The sequence below is a fragment of the Lemur catta genome, chromosome 16, assembly GCF_020740605.2.
Source record: "Lemur catta isolate mLemCat1 chromosome 16, mLemCat1.pri, whole genome shotgun sequence".
Lineage (NCBI taxonomy): Eukaryota > Metazoa > Chordata > Mammalia > Primates > Lemuridae > Lemur > Lemur catta.
In genome coordinates this window covers 26,345,227-26,364,545 of record NC_059143.1, presented here as the reverse complement: position 1 = coordinate 26,364,545, position 19,319 = coordinate 26,345,227, and the positions used below count along the sequence as shown (strand labels likewise).

Genomic DNA, 19,319 nt, shown 5'->3' with positions numbered 1-19,319 from the left:
AGGGAAGGGCATCCTGGTCTCTGAGGTTGGGAAGCTCAGATGGTCACTGCCTTGGTGCACACATACTCACATACACCCCCCCCAGCTGAGGGCACAAGACAGATGTATATAGATGCAAGTCTAGAAGTGCACTGTCCAAATATGGATGGCCACTAGCCACACGTGGCTGTGGAGCAGTTAAATGTGGCTAGTCTAAATTGAGATAGGCTCTAAGTATAAAATATCTCAAAAGGTTTTTTTATGTTGATTATGTGTTGATGTAATATGTTGGACAGATTGTATTACATTAAAGGAAATGTGTCAGGTAAAATAAATTTCACCTGTCTCCTTTTACTTTTATTATATGGCTACTAGAAAATTTAAAATTCATATGTAGATGACACTATGAAATATAGTAGACTAGAGATACTATATAGAGCTGGGCACAGTGGCTCACGCCTATAATCCCAGCAACTTGGGAGGCTGAGGTGGGAGGATTGCTTGAGCCTGGGAGTTTGAGACCAGCCTGGGCAACACAGTGAGATCCTGTCTCTAAAAAACTTTTTTTTTTAAATTAGCTGAGCATGTAGTCTCCTGCCAGGAGGCTGAGGCAGGAGAATTGCTTGAGCCCAGGAATTCAAGTGAGCTATGAGTGTACCACTGCACTCTATGCACTCTAGCCTGGGTGACAGAGTAAGACCCCCATCTCTAAAAAGAAAAGAAAGAAATATTGTATAGCACTCATCTGGAAACTTCCATTTAAGTAAAACTCCTTAACTCCTTTGGAAGCAAAATATGTTAGATTATGGCATAAACTCCCACCAAGAAAATCCCACCTTCTTCTTTCAATATATTTATTATACACAGTATTCATTTAATTGCCAATTTGCCAGACGACTCCATGTTCCAACACGGTCAGGGCAAGCCTCCACTCTCACCCCAGTCCTCATAGTACCTCTCACATCTTCCCTTAACCTCTCTCTACCCAACTCCCAACTCTCTCGGCCTGCCTCTAACCCTCAGCTGGCACAAACAACATTATTTCCAGCACCCACTTCCTCCCTCTGCATCCTCCCAGGGGAACATACACCCTTTAATCTCATGGCTTCAGCTATCACATAAATTCAGATTTGCAGTACCTACCTCTATCACTTTAAATGTAAGGATATGCTACTTTAAGTAAAACTCTAAAAGAAGAACCTATGTACCTTTAAACAATAAAGGAAAGGACTGGCTACAGTTCGAACCTACGACTGCCTGCCAAATTCCTAGAAAGACTGGCATATATTGGGAAGGAGGGGATCAAGACAGAGTTAGCCCACTTTGTGTGGTATGTTTATTTATAAACAATGTTAAAATAAAAATGAGTAATCTGGGTTTCCTCTCTTTTTATTTCCTGTGTCTACCCTCTGACAAGGGTAATAAATAATGAAATGTCCCAAAGACAGGCAAATGAAAAGGCCGAAAAATAAAAAAATCAGGCTAATCCAGTCATGAAGAAAGAACAGAGGTTCTTAATCTGAACAGAAGCAGGTCTCAGGGTCCGAGATTCTCTGAAAATGTGAGCAAAGTTCTGAGTGTGCATGCACAAATAATATAACGGGGAAAAGGGTCTGTAGCTTTCATCAGATTAAAAGGGTATAGGACCCAAATAAGGACTACTGCTAAAATGAAACTCAATTTAATTACAAAGGTAAAGAAAGGTGATTTATTTACATGATAAATATCTTTCAAGACACCAATGACTGCAAGCATGTAGTTACTAAGTCCACTACAGCGCACGTCTGTTAACTCTGTGTATCTTCACAGTGTGATCTTCACCACAACTTGCAAAGTGTAACCACTCAGCACCTTCTGCTTCATTCTGTTCAGTGTTTCCACTGCAATTCTTCCAGCATAGTTTTTTAATAGCAAGTGTATGACTTTGGCTAAAACAAAGATAGAGAAATAATGAAATTAATATATATTATGACCATGAAACATTTTACTGCGTACCTACCTACATATTAATTTAATTAGTATACTCTTACTATTAATGGTGTAAATGTATAAACAGGAGCAGAAGTCAGAACCTGAAAATTAAAATGTACAGGTTTTTAAATATCATCACTAATATTTTAGCAACTTACTTGCTGGCTAATGATACCACCAAAAAGAGCAAGAAACAATGAATTTCTGTCAAATGTTGTTCTAATGATCAGTAGAATTCATGAAATAGCCATTAAAAAGTCAGTCTTTCAGATAACATTACTAAATGTACTTTTTTTATAAGAATTTCAATTTTACAACATATTCTTTTGATGGCTTCTCATATTTTTACTGCTGGGTAAAGAAAGACAATGAAAGATTTATTGAACTGCCCAGTGAAAGAGTCCTGGTCTCCAGTGTGAACTCTAACTGCATGACCTTGGGCAAGACAATCATATTACTGCTTCCTTCACCTCCCACCCCCAAACCCCTTGAAAAGGCAGACCTGGAATGCTACCAGACACAGATTAGTAATAAATCTTTATGAAAATACAATATCCTCTATAAATGTAACCTGCAAATTAGTTCCTCAAACTAAAAAGGAATAAAGTGAAAAACCTAAGTAGGTTTTCAGGCAGTAAACACTGAAAACAGTATTAGAGCACACAAATTATACTTTCAGACCCTGAGAGCCCCTGTCACCAGATGCACTGTCATGATAAAAAGGTAAGAATGAAGCATAAACCTTGAAGTAATGAAATGCATTTTTAAAGTCAGCCCACCGGACCCTATACAATCAAATGACTGTGTGCCCTTGCAAGTGGCCACTCGGGGAGGTTACAACAATGCTGCTGGGCCACAAATGTTTTCTGAAATTCTTCTAGAGGAAATGCTTCCATATTATGCAGCTATGACTTGATATCTATCAATGATATCTCATCTTCCTTTGAGGATGAATTTGATTATTCAAAGCAGCTAAAAGTCATTTGGAGGTGAGTTTTATAAATAAATATGAATGGCAAGCTTTATAAATATGAATGGCAAGCTTAAAAAGCAAATGATCAAATGAGTAATACTATAAAAGGTATTACATAACAGGTTTTCTTGTGTCACTAGTAAGCTAGTTCTGAACACAATTCGTAAAGAAGTTCCAAGAATATTTTAAGTGACAGCAACACCATTGGAATCTCATCTACTATTGATCAATATTAAAATTCTTTCACTTCATTAGAATGATTTGAAATAGTGACATCATTGAAATAAACATATAGTATATTTCTTCCCAGAAGAGTTACTTTGAGGGACAGTACTTATTTGGCTCTATAAGCTTTGAGATGATAGGTTTCTTTTTTTTTTGGTAATGTCCTTCAAATCCAGCATATTAACACATCATATTTAGAAGCTAGGGGCTTGGGGAACCAACCTAAAAGGCAGTGTTTACCTATACCACCCCCCTTTGTATGCTATTACTAGCAAAAACTTTAATTTGAAAGGTACTTGAAATTTGGTAAATGGAATATTAGCAATCCAAATAACACAACATGCTAAGTCAGAATCAGTTCCATTTTGCAAATCCTAAATCATCATACTGACAAAAAAAAAAAATGAAAAACTCAAACTCTGTACATGCCCCTTCCCATGCTCTCTAAGGGGTTTCCTGCCAGTGTCCCCCGCTGGGGCCATGGAAGTGGTCTGCACACCAGGTCAGAGGCAGAGCAAGCATTGTGGGCAGGCAAGGCTAGAACGAAGAGAAAAGGGAGGGTTGCCCAGGAAGAGAGAAAATTTCAAATGCTTAGAATATGGAATTTCATTGAATTTCTTCCCTCTTCAGTAAGCCAAAAGCAGGAACTAGTTCTGCTACACCCAGCATTAGAGAGGTAGGAGAGAAACCATGGGGACGTGGTAATAAATTAACAAATACTATTATAACGAACACTAACATGCTTGGCTGATATGGAGACAAGCTCTACTGGATGAAATACCTTATAAAAGACATGTGCTGTCCAGGTGCAGCTCATGCCTGTAATCTAGCATTTTGGGAGGCCGAGGCTGGAGGATCACTTAAGTCCAGGAGTTCAAGACTAGCCTGGGCAATATAACAAGATCTGATCTCTACAAAATTTTTTTTAAAAAATTAGCCAGGCATGGTGGTACACACCTGTAGTTCCAGCTACTCAAGAGGCTGAGACAGGAGGAGTGCTTGAGCCCAGGAGTTTGAGGTTGCAGTGAGTTATGTTTATGCCACTGCACTCCAGCCTGGATAATAGAGTGAGACCCTATTTCTTAAAAAGGGGAAAAAAAAAAAAAGATGTGCTCACAAATCTTTCTCCATTAAGCATTCTCCCTCATTATGATATTGCCATTTGAAATTTTCAACAGTGTGGATATATGAAAGTAGAAAAAGCCTACACAGAATGCTATTAGTGACTTTTTTGAAAGTTTAGACATTTTTAAAGAATAAATTGGGTAAAAAAACTAGATTAAAAATGATCCCTGCTGTTTAGGTGGGTGGGGGTAGAGAGAAGGTTGTAAACAGCAGGGGCTATATGCTAATTTAGGTGGCAAAGGTCATGCCCAGGGTGTAAGACTTGGGGAGCACCTGCTGTGCCTGAAATCCAGTCATGGGCTGAAGGGCACCCAGCAATTTGCTCCATTACAGGATCTGAGGTGAAGTGTTCAATCACAAAGATATGGCTACCAAAGCACAATCCATAATATTTCAAAAAATCACAAACATTTTGAATCAAAATGTTTTCCCAATAGCTGTGACTATACACACATGCCACATGCCCAGCTAATTTTTACTATTTTTTGTAGAGACAGGATTTCGCTATGTTGCCTACACTGGTCTTGAACTCCTGGCCTCAAGCAATTCTCCTGCCTCGGCCTCCCAAAGTGCTGGGATTACGGGTGTGAGCCACCAGGCCTGGCCTTGAATCACATTTTATTAAGAATCTACTATAGTTGAATTCTAAAACACATCATTATAAAAATCACTTTTGTATCAAATCCTTGTTTATAAAAACAATATTATGTAAACAAGAAACTTGGTCAAGCAAACTTTTAAAAATCAAGTGCAATATAATAACAAACGTCAATTTCAGGAGATTACCACAGAACAAAGAGGTAGTACCACTTAGTGGGAAGCCCTCATCCCTCTCCATGAAAATGTGGCATAAAATTTGCTACTAAAGACTGCACAATTTCTATCTAATTTAATGGAAGTGAAAAATAGGAAGAAAATACCTTTGACTTGTTTCTAAACAGTGGGTCCAGTCATTTATTTCTGGAACTTGATCAGTCTTTTTCCACGTATATAAGCAAATCTTTCCACACTCCAATCCTACTGCAACCACATATCTGTTTTTCAGGGAGGGAGACACAGTCTTTAATTTAGCATGAATATCTGTTATTTCCATCATCACTCTAAAGTAGTTCTTCACAGTGTTCCCAACTGTCCCTGGCTTACAAAAGATTCTGTTTCAAGGCATCAGCCCAGGACGCGCTCCACTGATCTACTGCATCCCCAAGGAGCCTCTTCTCTACAGAGGTTGCACACAAGTTTACCTCTGCCCTCTGCTGGCGAAGCCCACGGGCCAGTGTTTCCCTGGCTGGCTGCAGGGACCCTTGTTCCACTGAAAATGCTTGTTATAGAAAAGAACTACAGTCCTGTATTTGGTGACTAAGAACCTTCACATGACATTTGTAATCTCTGTTCTGTCATTCTGAATCATCAAGTTCTAACAATTTAAAAATTGTTATGAGAAACACAAGTATTTAAAAAAATCAGCAACTCAGTAGCTAATGAAATGATAAGAGGGCTACATATTGAGAAACCAAGCAGTCTTCTTAAAGACAACATGAAACTAAGCCCCACACAGAGACTGACCGTTGGGAAGAGCTGAGTGCCGGGCAGACGCTGACAGCCGTCACGGCGCCCCCCACGTCCAGGACTGAGGAGCAGGGGCCAATGTTATGCTCAATGCAGTCCTCGCCGGAGTCGCATTCACCCCAGACAACCACCTAACACAGATTACACTTTGTAAAGCTTTCTCTTTGCAAGGTTTCTAGCAATGGCACAGAGGTAACACAAAATATTTGCTCTAGTATTTTAAAAAATGCAGCATTTACATTTGTGTATGATGTTCCAGGACTTCAGGGCATTTCAAACTCCAGAGAGAAGCCACAGTATAGCAGACATGGATCTTGGAGACCTCAGCTACTTACATGTGTTGATCCAAAGATGAACTGTCCCTGCCCAGAGACTAAAGGGGTGTCTAGCATGCCTTTTTCACTCACAAATTGATTTTGATCCAGTTAAGTTCAATTAGCTGTGTCTTCACTGAGGGGGGCTCATGCATCTCCCCAAGAAGGTTACCACAAAATTCATGGAGACTCATCAAGTCGCTAGCTCTTCCTCTACACCACCCATTTCTTGGGGAAGACCTAACCCTGATGATATATCCTTCATAAGAAATGAGGCTTCCCTGGAAGCTCACACCTCAATGGTATGAGACTGGTCACAAAGAAATGGAGAGGGTGCCGGGCGTGGTGGCTCATGCCTGTAATCCTAGCACTCTGGGAGGCCGAGGCGGGCGGATCGTTTGAGCTCAGGAGTTCGAGACCAGCCTGAGCAAGAGTGAGACCCCGTCTCTACCAAAAATAGAAAGAAATGATTTGGACAGCTAAAAATCTATATAGAAAAAATTAGCCGGGCATGGTGGCGCATGCCTGTAGTCCCAGCTACTCGGGAGGCTGAGGCAGTAGGATCGCTTGAGCCCAGGAGTTTGAGGTTGCTGTGAGCTAGGCTGATGCCACGGCACTCACTCTAGCAAGGGCAACAAAGTGAGACTCTGTCTCAAAAAAAAAAAAAAAAAAAAAAAAAAGAAATGGAGAGGGAAGTGAAGCAGAACGCAAGGCCAAAGCAAGATTCTGAACAGAAGCTTTATCCAAGCAAGCAGAAGCATGTTTTTGAGCATGTGCAGCAAATGCTGCTTTGTCCACTGCATCCCTGACCACGGCACTGGACCACCTTCTACGGACATGACTGGGGAGGATAGAAGCAGTCCTGCTTGCTCAGCATCTAGCACGGCATAAGCAAATGAACGCCCAGAAAGAAATGAACAGGCAAATGAACAGGAGAGAGGGTCTGAGAGATCCTGTAGAGGCTGACATGTAAGTGCTTCACCTGAGTGCTGCCATACCTGTGCTAGCCTTCCCTCCACTTCAGTAATCTGTACTGTGTTCTACTACTAGACAGGGCAGGGAGAGGAAAGGAATGCTAAACTGTCTGTAGGAACTGCAGAAAAAGGAAACGACGCTTTAAAGAGTATGAAAACAGAGGAAAGACCAAAGGTCAGGAGGACATTTCCCAGAGAACAAAGGTGAAAGTCATGTTCAAGAGCATATTGCTAGCTAACTTGTTTTGATTTTCTTCCCAGTTTGGAACACATTCTACCCCACTTCTACCATTGAAGAAAAAGGTAATAGTCATTCATTATAGAAAAAAATGTTAAATTCATATAAATATGAATCAGAAAACTAGAAATTGTTTTTCCCCTTATGCTCCTACTGCCCCCTCTTGCCCTCCTAGTGTCTTAATCTTGATCCATTTCATTTACTGCTCTTCTTTCACTGGGACTATTTGATGAAGGTCTTGTGTCTGAAAGCTCTTCTCTTCATATTTTTGATATTTCAGAGAAATGATTCATAGAATTTAACAAGTAATAAAAGCCTTTTTTATGTATGTATATGAAAAACACAGAAGGGACTAAACCTATTTTCTTTAACCCAAACAGAGGCTGGATACATAAACTGATTTTTAAAAGTTGTATCAGAAAGGCAGGATTATGTGTTTTTTATTCAAGTATACCTATAAAAATATTATTTTACATTTGAAAAAATATTAAGTTTTTTAAAAATTACCTTTTTGTCCCGACTCCCAGTGAAGAAATACTTGCTATCAGGACTCCAATCACAAGACCAAATAATTCTACTGTGCACAGATGTAATTTTGTTGGTAAAAGCAAACAGACTGAAAACTGGGTCTGAAAGAAATACATGCACACCACTCACAAAGCAGAGAAAACTGGTTTTTTACCTCTTAGAAAGCTATGTTTAAGTGCTCTGTAATCAATTTAATGTGTGACTTAGTAATCAATTTAATATGTGCTGACTTTTGCAACAGACTGAGGCCAGGCAACAGACCCCTCACCAGAAGGCTGTGAGCTTATGGTATTTTTCTAGTAGGGAATGCTTTTACATCGAGTAGTCCCTCTCTAGTGAGTGATGACAAACATCTTCCAGATACTCAAAGTTCAATTTATAGCTATGGAAGAAGCCTGAAGCAATTTAATCTTATTCAAGAAGTAGTCAGATTTGCATATTAGGCTATAGGAAAAAAATACCTTAATATTTTCCTTGTAAGATTTAAATGTAAGGTAACGTCTAGCCCTTATCTTGTACTAAACCTGAAACACATAACTGCTTATGAGGAGGGAATGGGAATGTATCTATTAATCCATAATCTAGAAAGATACAACAAATTAATAAATATATTATTAATATCATTTTAACTTCTTAAAAAGCAAACGTTGCATGTTATATTGATACAAAGGAAAATAGTCTGTTCTAACTCATATTGTTGAGTATGTTTTATAGTCCTTGGGTATTCTCATTCTCTAAAACACAAGATACTAAGGGACTAGAAATTATCATAAAAATTGTATGGAAGTCATATCAATGGAAGAATAAAAAACAGGATTAAACAATACAAATATACTTTTTATGAGACAAGGTTTTGCTCTGTTACCCAGGTAGGGCTCAAACTCCTGGGCTCAGGCAATCTTCCCACCTCAGCCTCCCAAGTAACTGGGACTATACGCATGTGCCACCAGGCCCAGCTCACAAATATACTTTGAACATTCTCTAGAATCTACCCATCAAAAGAAACTGGGAGGAATAGGAATAGGCCACTGCTACAACAACACTAATCTTTTACTCCTTTCTGTTTTTTCAATTTATGCCAGGCTCAGAGTAGAATGTGAGTAAGTAGGCTAACACCTTGCCCATGGGTCATGTCACCCACAGAAGGATGCCTAACACGCCCTTCCCAATGATCAAAGTGACAGGGGAGGGTAGGAAAAGGCTAATAAGGATAATGGTCCCTCCAAGTTTCATAATTTAAAATATTACTATATTTATATTTAATAAAAGTTCAGAGAGAAGAAACCACTCAACCACAAGTTTCCTTAGTTGTATGTTAGTTATTCCTGTCCCATGAAATCCTAGCTCAGAATACAACATCCAATTGGTTCTGGGGTGGCATTCTATTAACATAACCATTTGCAAAATTTAACTTCCTACACATAGATTTGTATTTTTCTTTAACTGAGATGTTTGAACATACACCATCCTGACTAAATAATCGCAAGGAGGCCAACTCAAAGATCACCTCCATTTAAATCTTACAAGGTCAAGCCTTCCTCAGTTATCTAAGAACTTTGAAAGGCTTCACAGCCATGAGGCTCTGCCCTTTACCTTGTTATCTTTCTCTTAACCAAATAGCTACTTAATGTAGATAAAATGGACACAACTATTTCACTAATAACCTTTCCAATCAGAAGCTATTTTACCAAACTCAGGTGAGACTGTATCCTGCCTTTTCCACAATGACCAGGTTCGATCTCTGGAAACAGCTAGTAAGAACTTGTCGTTAGGTGAGAAGGCCATCTGCGTGACAGTCAAACTGTGGAAAACCAAATTCTGCACCTGTTTCCAAGATGTAGTGTTCCAGAGAATGATAGCTGCATGCTCTTTCTTAGCTGCCTGTAGGACAGAAATGAAACAAATAAAGTAAAAAATAAACTGCAAATAAAACATTTTTTAAAAATAATATATTATTTCTATGGGTATAGTTTATATATTTGTTTAAATGCAAAAAAAAAAAAAAATCCTAGGAGATAACATACTACAACCAGGCCTATACTCTGGGAAGAATGAGAGAAGACTGGGATTAAAAAAGATGAATCATCAGGACTGATGACGTTTTAACTTTTTACAAGAAGAATACCTTTATGTATTAATTGCATAACTAACAGTTTAGAGACTTCCATTTCTGGTCAATATGGGGTAACAGGGACCAGATACTCTCTTGGTCTCTAAAAAAAAATAAAAATCTAGACAAAATCAAACAATGAAATTAGTGACCTCAGCTTAAATCTTATTAAATCAGAAACAGAAGAGGAAATGTAATCTAAGAAGAAAGGCAATAAAAACACAGCAAAAATCAATGAAATAGAAACAAGAAAAACAACAGAGGAAAACCAATAAAAATCAAAAGCTGGTTCTTTCAGAATATCAATAAAGTCATCAATTTACTGTTTAATTTCCACAATACTCTCTTCACCAAAAGAGAAAAAAAAAACCAACAAACCAGGGGAGGGTTGAGACAGAGAGAGAAGGCACAAATTGCCAACAGTAGGAATAAGAAAGGTGACATCACTAGAGATGCTACAGATATTAAAAGGATGATAAGGGAATATGATGACTAAATTTGTGCCAGCATATTTGACAACTAAGATGAAGGGACAAATTCTCTGAAAGACACAATCTATCAAAATGAACTCAAGAAAAACTGGAGAACCTAAATAGTCTTATTTATATCTGTGAAAGAAAATACATGTAGTTAAAAACCTTCCCACAAAGAAAACTCCAAAATCAATTGGCTTCACTCCTGAATCAGTTGGCTTTACTTGGGAATTCTACCAAAAATTTAAAAAAAGAAATAATACCAATCCTAAGAAAATTATTCCAGGAATTTCCTGCGAAGATACTTTCCGAGGCCAGCATTACTCTGACACCACAACCAGAAAAAGCAATTATGAAGAAAGAAAACTACAGAGCAATATCCTTCATAGCTGGATATAAAAGTTCTTAAAATTTTGACAAATTGAATTTAACAATATATTTAAAAGACAATGCAATATGAGCAAATGGGGACTGATTCTAGGAACATAAAGTTTGTTTATCAATTGAAAAATTAATATAATTCATGATATAAATAGGCAAAAAAGGAGACAGATGAAGAAAACAATCTTTGGCAAACATCCATTCCTTATGAAAACTAGGGATTGTAGGAAACTTCTACAATCAGATAAAGAAGAGACACAAAAAAGCTACAGCAAACACAATTCTTAATGGACAAAGACCAACTGTTTTGTTCCTGATATAAGAACCAAGCCAAAGATTTTTGCTGTCACTACTTCTATTCAACATTAAAACACCTGTACAGGCCGCACTCGGTGGCTCATGCCCGTAATCTTGGCGGCTCATGCCAGTAATCCTGGCACTCTGGGAGGCCGAGGATTGCTTGAGCTCAGGAGTTCGAGACCAGCCTGAGTGGGAGCAAGACCCCATCTCTACTATAAATAGAAAGAAATTAGCCAAACAACTAAAAATAGAAAAAAATTAGCCAGGCATGGTGTCATGTGCCTGTAGTCCCAGCTACCCGGGAGGCTGGGGCAGGAGGATCACCTGAGCCCAGGAGTTTGAGGTTGCTGTGAGCTAGGCTGACGCCATGGCACTCTAGCCCAGGCAAGAGAGTGAGACTCTGTCTCAAAAAAAATTAAATAAATAAAAATAATAAAATAAAATACCTGTACAGGAAAGGAAGAAATAAAACTTTCTTTATTCATAGGCAATATAAGCAATTATGTGGAAAATCCTACAGTATTTACAATAAAGTTAATAAAACTAATAAATGAGTTACACAAGGTTTCAGGATATAAGATCAGTACACAAAAACCAAATGTATTTCCATATGTCAGCAATGAGCAATCATTATAAAAAATTTACAAAATGATAAATCTAACAAAATATGTGCAAGATCTGACACCAAAAACTGCAAAATAGTCTCAATAATGTTAAGATGTTAACATTAGATTTGCATCCGTTAAAGCACAGAATAAAAATAAATAAATAAAAAAAGAAAAGGCAAATTAAAAAAATAAAGAAGATGTTAACATTGGAGAAAACCGAGTGAGAGGTATATGGGTATTCTAGGTACTAATCTGTATTTTTTTAAATCTAAAATCATTTTAAAATGGAGGGTTAATTTTTAAAAAATCATTCCTGAGAAAAATTAGAGGCCTAAATAAATGAGAGGCATACTGCATTCACTTGTCAAAATACTCAATATTATTAAAATTCTCCCCCAAATAGATCTGTAAATTCAATGCAATCCTCATCAAAATTCCTGGAGGTATTTTTGTATAAACTGTCAAGCTGATTCTAAAAGGCAAAGTAAATGACCTACTACAGTCAAAATAACTGTGAAAAATAAGGAGAGAGTTGGAAGACAATTACTTCTTAATTTTAAGATGTGTTATGAAAAACTATAGTAAATAAGAGAGTATGATATTGACATCACACCAAAAAAAGATCAACAGAACAGAATAAAGCGTAGGAACAGACCTACATGTATATGAAACTGACTTTTGACAAAGAGCAAAAGGCAGCACAGTGATAAAGGGACAGTGTTTTCAACAAATGATGCTGGAACAATTGGATATCCACAATGGAAAAAAAATCAACTTCAATCTATACTCTATGACAAATACAAGAATTATTATATCACAGGTCTAAATGAAAAACTTAAAAATCTATAAAACTCCTAGAACAAAACATAGCAGAGAATCTTTGTGACCTTGAGCTAGACAAAGATTTCCTAGATACAACAAGACACAGCCCAATATAGAGAAATTGATAAATTGGACTTCACCAAAGCATAAAACTTCTCCTCTTTGAAAGACACCAGGAGAATGAAAAGACAAGTCACTGGGGAATATTACCTACATAAGCACATATCTGATAACACTGTATCCAAGGTATATAAAGAACTTTCTAAAACTCAGTAAATAAGAAAAACTCTAATAAAGAAATGGGTAAAAGATCTGATTAGATTTTCACCATATTTCCAAATAGGTAGAAAATTAGCACATGAAAAGATGCTCAACATCATTAAAGAAATGCAAATTACAGCCACAATGAACTGTTAAACACCTCATTGTTAACACCTAGAATGGTTAAAGTTAAAAAGGCTGAACATACCAAGTGCTCATGAGGGACTAGAACAACTGGAAATCTAATACACTGCCAGTGGGATTGTAAAATGTATAACCACTTTGGAAAATAGTGTGACAATGTCTTAAAAGTTTAAATATACATCTACCATATCATCCAGAAATTGCACTCAGAGGTAATATACTCAAGTGAAATGAAAGCACATATCCATGCAAAGAGAAATGTTCATATACCCATGCAAAGACAAATTTCATAATTGCTCTACTGGTAAAAGCCAGAAACTAGAAAACAGCCCAAATATCCATTAATAAGTGAAAGAATTCACAAATAGTGGTATATCTGTACAAGGAAAAACTACTCAGCATTAAGAAGGAATGAATTGATGCATGCAACAACATGAATGACTCTCAAATAATTATGATGAATGAAAGAAGCCAGGCCAAAAAAAGGAGTACATACTAGATGATTCCATTTATATAAAATTTTAGACATAGCAAAAAGCAGATTAGTGCTTCCCTAGGGAAGGGGGAAGGAAAGAGGAATTACCAAGCAGTATAGGAAGTTTGGGGCGGTTGATAGATATAGTCATTATCTTGATTATAGCAAATGATTTTTACGATACAAGTATGTCAAAATTTATCAAATTGTTCACATTAAGCATACAGTTTATAGTATGTTAATGAACCTAAATAAAGCTGTTAAAAAATGTTAGTTTAAAAGAAGGATGCATATACCTGCTATAAAGGGGCCAAATTAAAAAGGGAAAAATAATCAATTAGTTGACTGACAGTGTCCTAAGCTAAAAACAAATCAGCTGCTCAGTAGAAACACAGCCATTCAAGCTACTGAGCTCCATTCTTCCCAAGGCCCCTCAAATAGAAGGAAGTGCTCTCAGTACCATCTTCACAGAATGGATAAGTGGGGGAGTGGGGAGTGGTAGTGGGAGCATAGCAATATTTCTTCCGATGCTTCTCAATGCAGATTCCACGGCAAAAGTAGGGACACGTGGGCCTATCCAGGTGGGCAGCCCTCACCAGCAGTTATACTTAAAACAAGTAAATAAATCTTAGAAAATTTAAGAGGAATGTGTGGGTTTCAGACCCTTCAGACAATCCTCCATAATTGTCTGCATAGTCCACAGGATATAGATAAATACCGAATTGAGTTCAAGATCATTCTCCTAAGTAAGTGCAGAAGTCATTCCATTCGCATTAGGTCAGTACCAAAAGTGTCCTCAAAAAAAAGTCTGATGGACTTTATTAGAGGCTTCATCTTCTCATTCCCCTGTGTCTCTAGGACTCCAATTATTTAAAATTTATCACATTTTTAGGTATCATTTTAAGATATCTGATTAAATCAATTTTTGAGCAGGGGCACAAAGAAGCTCAAAATGTGCACATGAAATAGATTCAAAATGCAACTGCAAGCTTCTGAAGGGACAAAAGGGAAGGAGAGACTGAGAAAGTAAGATTCAAAAAAAGCAGGTACCAGTGACCTTTCACATAGAGAGTTCTGCCTAAATCACTACCAAAATTACAGGAGCCTGATGATCCAAAGAACCTGTGACCAAGTAGAATCAAGAGTAAAATTTCCAACCAGGTGCAGTGGCTCACACCTGTAATCCCAGCACTTTGGGAGGCCAAGGTGGAAAGATTACCAGAGCCCAGGAGTTCAAGGTTACAGTGAACTATGACTGTGCCACTGCATGCTAGCTGGGCAATAGAGCAAGACCTAGTTTCTTAAAAAAAAAAAAATTTTAATTTAAAAAATTTGTTAAAAATTTTTTTAAATAATAAAATTCCCTACCTTACAAGCTGAGGCAAGCAGTGTCTTTGAATTGTTACAAGCAACACAAAATATTTCATAACCGTGTCCATATCTAAAATTGAAAAAGAGAAAATATGCGACCTCTGCATTAGTAAATATACCTATTCTCATGCTGCAAAATTTAAAAAGTGAAAATAATAATATCAATCTCTCTAGTTAACATACAGTTTTTTTAACAAACATTATATTTTTGTCTAGGCAAACATTTTGGGGGAAAAACAGGGAGACTAGAGAAAAATGCCAGCTTCCTAGAAGTAATACAACTCATTCAAACAATTAGAGTAACATACAAGTTTTCACCTCATACCCTCGACCAGCCAGTACAATAAACAATAAAACATGGGTTTTGATGAGAAACCATCAAAGTAAAAAAAGGTCAGTAAGAATAACAAAACTTAAGCCTTTTTAATAAAGGAAAAAGATAGGTTATGCCTCTCTACTTTAAAAATTAAGACCAATAAACAAACCTAATAAACATAATAAATAGTAATATTAAAATCAATGTGAGGTTTGATTCTCACTTCTTATGGAGAGACACTAAAAAATCTATAAAGCAGGAGGAAAATGTAGGTATGAGGAAGGCAAAGGAGAAAATCAAGTTGCGGGGGAAAAAAATCACAAGTTATGACAGAATCAAATCAAAGAGCTAGGTACAGTTTAACTTACAGTTTTTGAACTTCAGGCCACAAAGTATTCTGCAGAAGATGATCCTCAGTGGGAGGTTCTGAAATAAATTTATAGTACTGCAATTATTTTTTTCTATTTTCATCCAAATAATGAATTCTATAGCATTTATTTAGAGCAGCAGCAACAGATCCCATACTCCATGTACTAGCAATTTTATTAAATCATTTTTTTTTGCCATTTCTTACCAGTAAGTATGGAGGGTTGAAAAGCCACTGGGTGATACTCGAAACCAGTACTAGTTAACAGCTCCTCTTTATCAGAAGGCTGAGAAGCTATATCTCCTAGTTTAAAGAAACACATCAAGATCATGAATGTAGTCACTATCTTTATGTCTCCTACACTGTCCCAATATAAGGCCACCAGATAGAAAGCAGTGACACTTGGAAGTTGGTATAATTCAATGGTGTGTCCACATGATTCCAAAGCCAAGGGTATTTCCACTACTCCAGTATTTTCCAAATGTGCTCTTTAGAGCATTAATCAATTCCACAGAGATTCCTTCCATTTTCTTTTGATCCAACAGTTCCCAAACTTTTTACATTACACAACAGATTCTTCAGGTTTCTCACATTCTCATCTGTGGTTATAGTGTTCCCTGAAACACACTTTGTGAAAACTGCACCTATTTCAGTGGCCTGAGTGTGTGCAAAGAGTGCTTATCATGAAATACGTCATGGAGAAGACAGATGCATGTATTGCAATTTTTAAAAAATTAACTGTAATGATTATTAGGTACACATTATACAAGTATATAAACTCTGTTTTAAGTACCACTATGCGTTCAATAATTTTGGAGACAAAAGCCTTACCATGAAAGATAGCTTTATTTGATAGTCCCAATGCAGGGACAGTAGCTCCTTCTGGAAGATCACTGTCTTGCTGGAATAAAAAGTAAGATGTGTAAGTTTTAAATGTTGAAATCTACTGTTATTTCAGGCACTACAAAAAAAGTCATGCTCATAAATGCTGAGAAACACTTTAAAGATCACCTCATGTGGATGTCTGCCCACACTTCCACTTCTAGAAGCAACAGATGCAATGCTAGGCAGTCACTCTCCAACAGACAGGCACTACCTAACCTCCAACCTTCTCCCAATCCATGAAGTCACGTCCTCTCATCCATGAGCTCTTCAGACCCTAACAGCTCAAAGGGTTTCACCATCTGACAGGGAATGCAGTGGGCTGAAAATGGAAGGCCCAGAGCTCCACTTTCAAGAGACTCTCACAGGCACATCCCTGCTGATACTCATATAAACACAGATGCTTCCCAGAAGGGCACAGTCATAGTATTTTCATTAAACATACTTAAGTAATTGAGTATTTCAAAACTTTGTAAGAGTGCCATTTGAAGAGGCATTAATCTGCTCAGATGCAGCAATTTACATCAATCAAATTATTAGCAGCAACAGATCCCATACTCCCATACTAGTAATTTCACTAAATCATCTTTTTGCCATTTCTTACAAGTATGGAGGGTTGAAAGGTCACCTGGTGATACTCGAAACCAGTACTAGTTAACAGCACAGTTAGCATATGTGAAACTATATGCTAACCATCAAAATTGGTACATGCCCATATGCTACAGTGTTTTTTACAATTTAGACTTTAACACAGGGGCTGGAACTAGACACAAACATGAATGAGGAGAATTTAAAATCACCATCAAGAGCGGCTACCTGGGACATAAGAAACTGTATGCTTTATCTCAGAAACCAAGAAAAACAAAATAGCATGGGCAAGAACAATAACAAGCTTTCCTACATACCTATCCCAACACACAGTATAAGAGCAAAACTCAAAAGAGAGCAAGAGGCTCTCCCGTCTATAGGATTCTTTTATCTTAGGACACAGAACTGAGTGTATAACCGGGACTAAGCCTCTCATGGAAGCCTAAAACCCCACTTCAATCCCTAGAACTGAAGCAATCCTGAAACTAACTGCCCCTCCCACCTCCATACACTTAGCTCTTTATAATAACCACTCAAGACCCCCCCTTTTTCAATCTTGCTCCAACTGTCCATTATTATTAGAAATAAACAGACCAGAATCTTAAATCCTTTTCAAATAATCAAGAAAGTCTGTGGCATGAGGTGCTAAATGATTAGTTGGGCACTTCATTTCAAATAACTTTCATTTTCTTCTCCAGTCTTACCCAGACTAATGCTGGTTTCACTGCCTTTAGAGTCTCTGGGCTCCCAGATAACCTTCTTTGTTACAAAATGCTTTTCATCACTTTCTTTGTGTAGGAGTTTCCAATGATACCCCACATTCTGAATTGTGCCTGCCTCCCAAGATCCTCCACCATCATCCTCTACAGTCTTCATTCCAACAAGCACCCCAACAGCTCTGGCCACTCTTCTGCTCTTTCTCCCTCCTTCTGCCTACCAAAAGTATACATAGTCTTTTTTTTTTTTTTTTGAGACAGAGTCTCACTCTGTTGCTTGGACTAGAGTGCCATGGTGTCAGCCTAGCTCACAGCAACCTCAAATTCCTGGATTCAATCTTCCTGCCTCAGCCTCCCAAGTAGCTGGGACTACAGGCATGCGCCACCATGCCCGGCTAATTTTTTCTGCATATATTTTTAGTTGTCCATATAATTTCTTTCTATTTTTAGTAGAGACAGGGTCTCGTTCTTGCTCAGGCTGGTCTTGAACTCCTGAGCTCAAACGATCCACCCACCTCGGCCTCCCAGAGTGCTAGGATTACAGGCGTGAGCCACTGCGCCCGGCCTACATATTCTTTTTGAGCTCAGAACCAAATTTGTGACCCAAGTCTAAATAAAGGACTGTATGATACAAACTTCAGTGTAACATAACCATCTTCCAACTTAATTTCCCTTCCTTCAAAATTACGTTATAATTTTCATAATCCATGTATTTTTATAAATAGCTCAAATCTTTTATACAACAGAGTATAAATATAAACAAAATTAAAAACCTACTCTTACAAAACCCAAATGAAGTCCCATTAAACATGTTCTCATTACTCCAATATAGTGACTGCTTCCTTTTATGAAATTGACCTTAATACCACAAGATTTAGAAATTCACTGGTCTCATCTAACAATTGCAAGTACGTTAGTTCCACTGCCCCTACTTCTACCCTCTGTTACAGCTAGATGCTAATCTCCTTATCTCCTTGTAGACAGGACTTATCTTTTATATTCTGTTTTATCCTGGGTACCTGGCACAGTGATGGTACATGGTATTCATGTCTTAATTGAACACTGTAATGGGCTTTACCATGTCTTGAGCTTATTTGTTACACAAAATTTCTACTTTAGGTATTTACCTGACTGCATGTCACAGTGCATACAAAAGTTTGTCAAGCCAATAAACAGTATGACTTCCTTTCTACACATATATTCCCCTACTTATAGCCTGAGGCAGAAAGTTTTTAAAATTCAAAATGAAGTGACTAGACCTAAGTAATATTTAGAGGGATACTCACATTACAAAGCACATGATTCAGTGATTGTCCTGTAATGGCACAAAAATTTTCCACAAAATTTCGAGGTGCAGAAAAAACTCGAAGAACTTTTTCATCTGCTCCAGACACAAACTGAAAACGATTAATCATTGCCAAACATTTCAGGTCATATCCATGTATCTGAGGCCTTGCAATTTCATGCCAAGTCACCTGGGCATTAAAATAGGATAAATAAAATGATCATACATTCCAAAAACCAAATTTTCAATGAGCAAAATATTAGATGCAAAATTATTTACTATGTCATGGAAATACAATCACGGTACAGATTCGTCCATGCATAAACC

The 19,319-nt window shown here is 37.5% G+C and overlaps 1 protein-coding gene across 2 annotated transcripts in view; it reads right to left on the bottom strand.

Annotated features, from left to right (window-relative positions):
• Positions 1-1,644: 1,644 nt before the first annotated feature.
• The window catches only part of ELP2 (elongator acetyltransferase complex subunit 2), a 38,354-nt gene continuing 20,679 nt past the window's right edge, over positions 1,645-19,319 (bottom strand). The window contains exons 13-22 of one of the 2 annotated variants that reach the window (XM_045527651.1): positions 18,994-19,182; positions 16,353-16,422; positions 15,729-15,824; positions 15,523-15,580; positions 14,836-14,908; positions 9,558-9,774; positions 7,873-7,994; positions 5,837-5,970; positions 5,194-5,307; positions 1,645-1,907 (exon numbers count right to left, since the gene is read on the bottom strand). In XM_045527651.1, coding sequence (XP_045383607.1) covers positions 1,751-1,907; positions 5,194-5,307; positions 5,837-5,970; positions 7,873-7,994; positions 9,558-9,774; positions 14,836-14,908; positions 15,523-15,580; positions 15,729-15,824; positions 16,353-16,422; positions 18,994-19,182 — 1,230 coding nt within the window. In that variant the 3' untranslated portion in view covers positions 1,645-1,750. The remainder of the gene's footprint in view (positions 1,908-5,193; positions 5,308-5,836; positions 5,971-7,872; positions 7,995-9,557; positions 9,775-14,835; positions 14,909-15,522; positions 15,581-15,728; positions 15,825-16,352; positions 16,423-18,993; positions 19,183-19,319) is intronic. The other variant, XM_045527652.1, reaches the window with a different exon arrangement.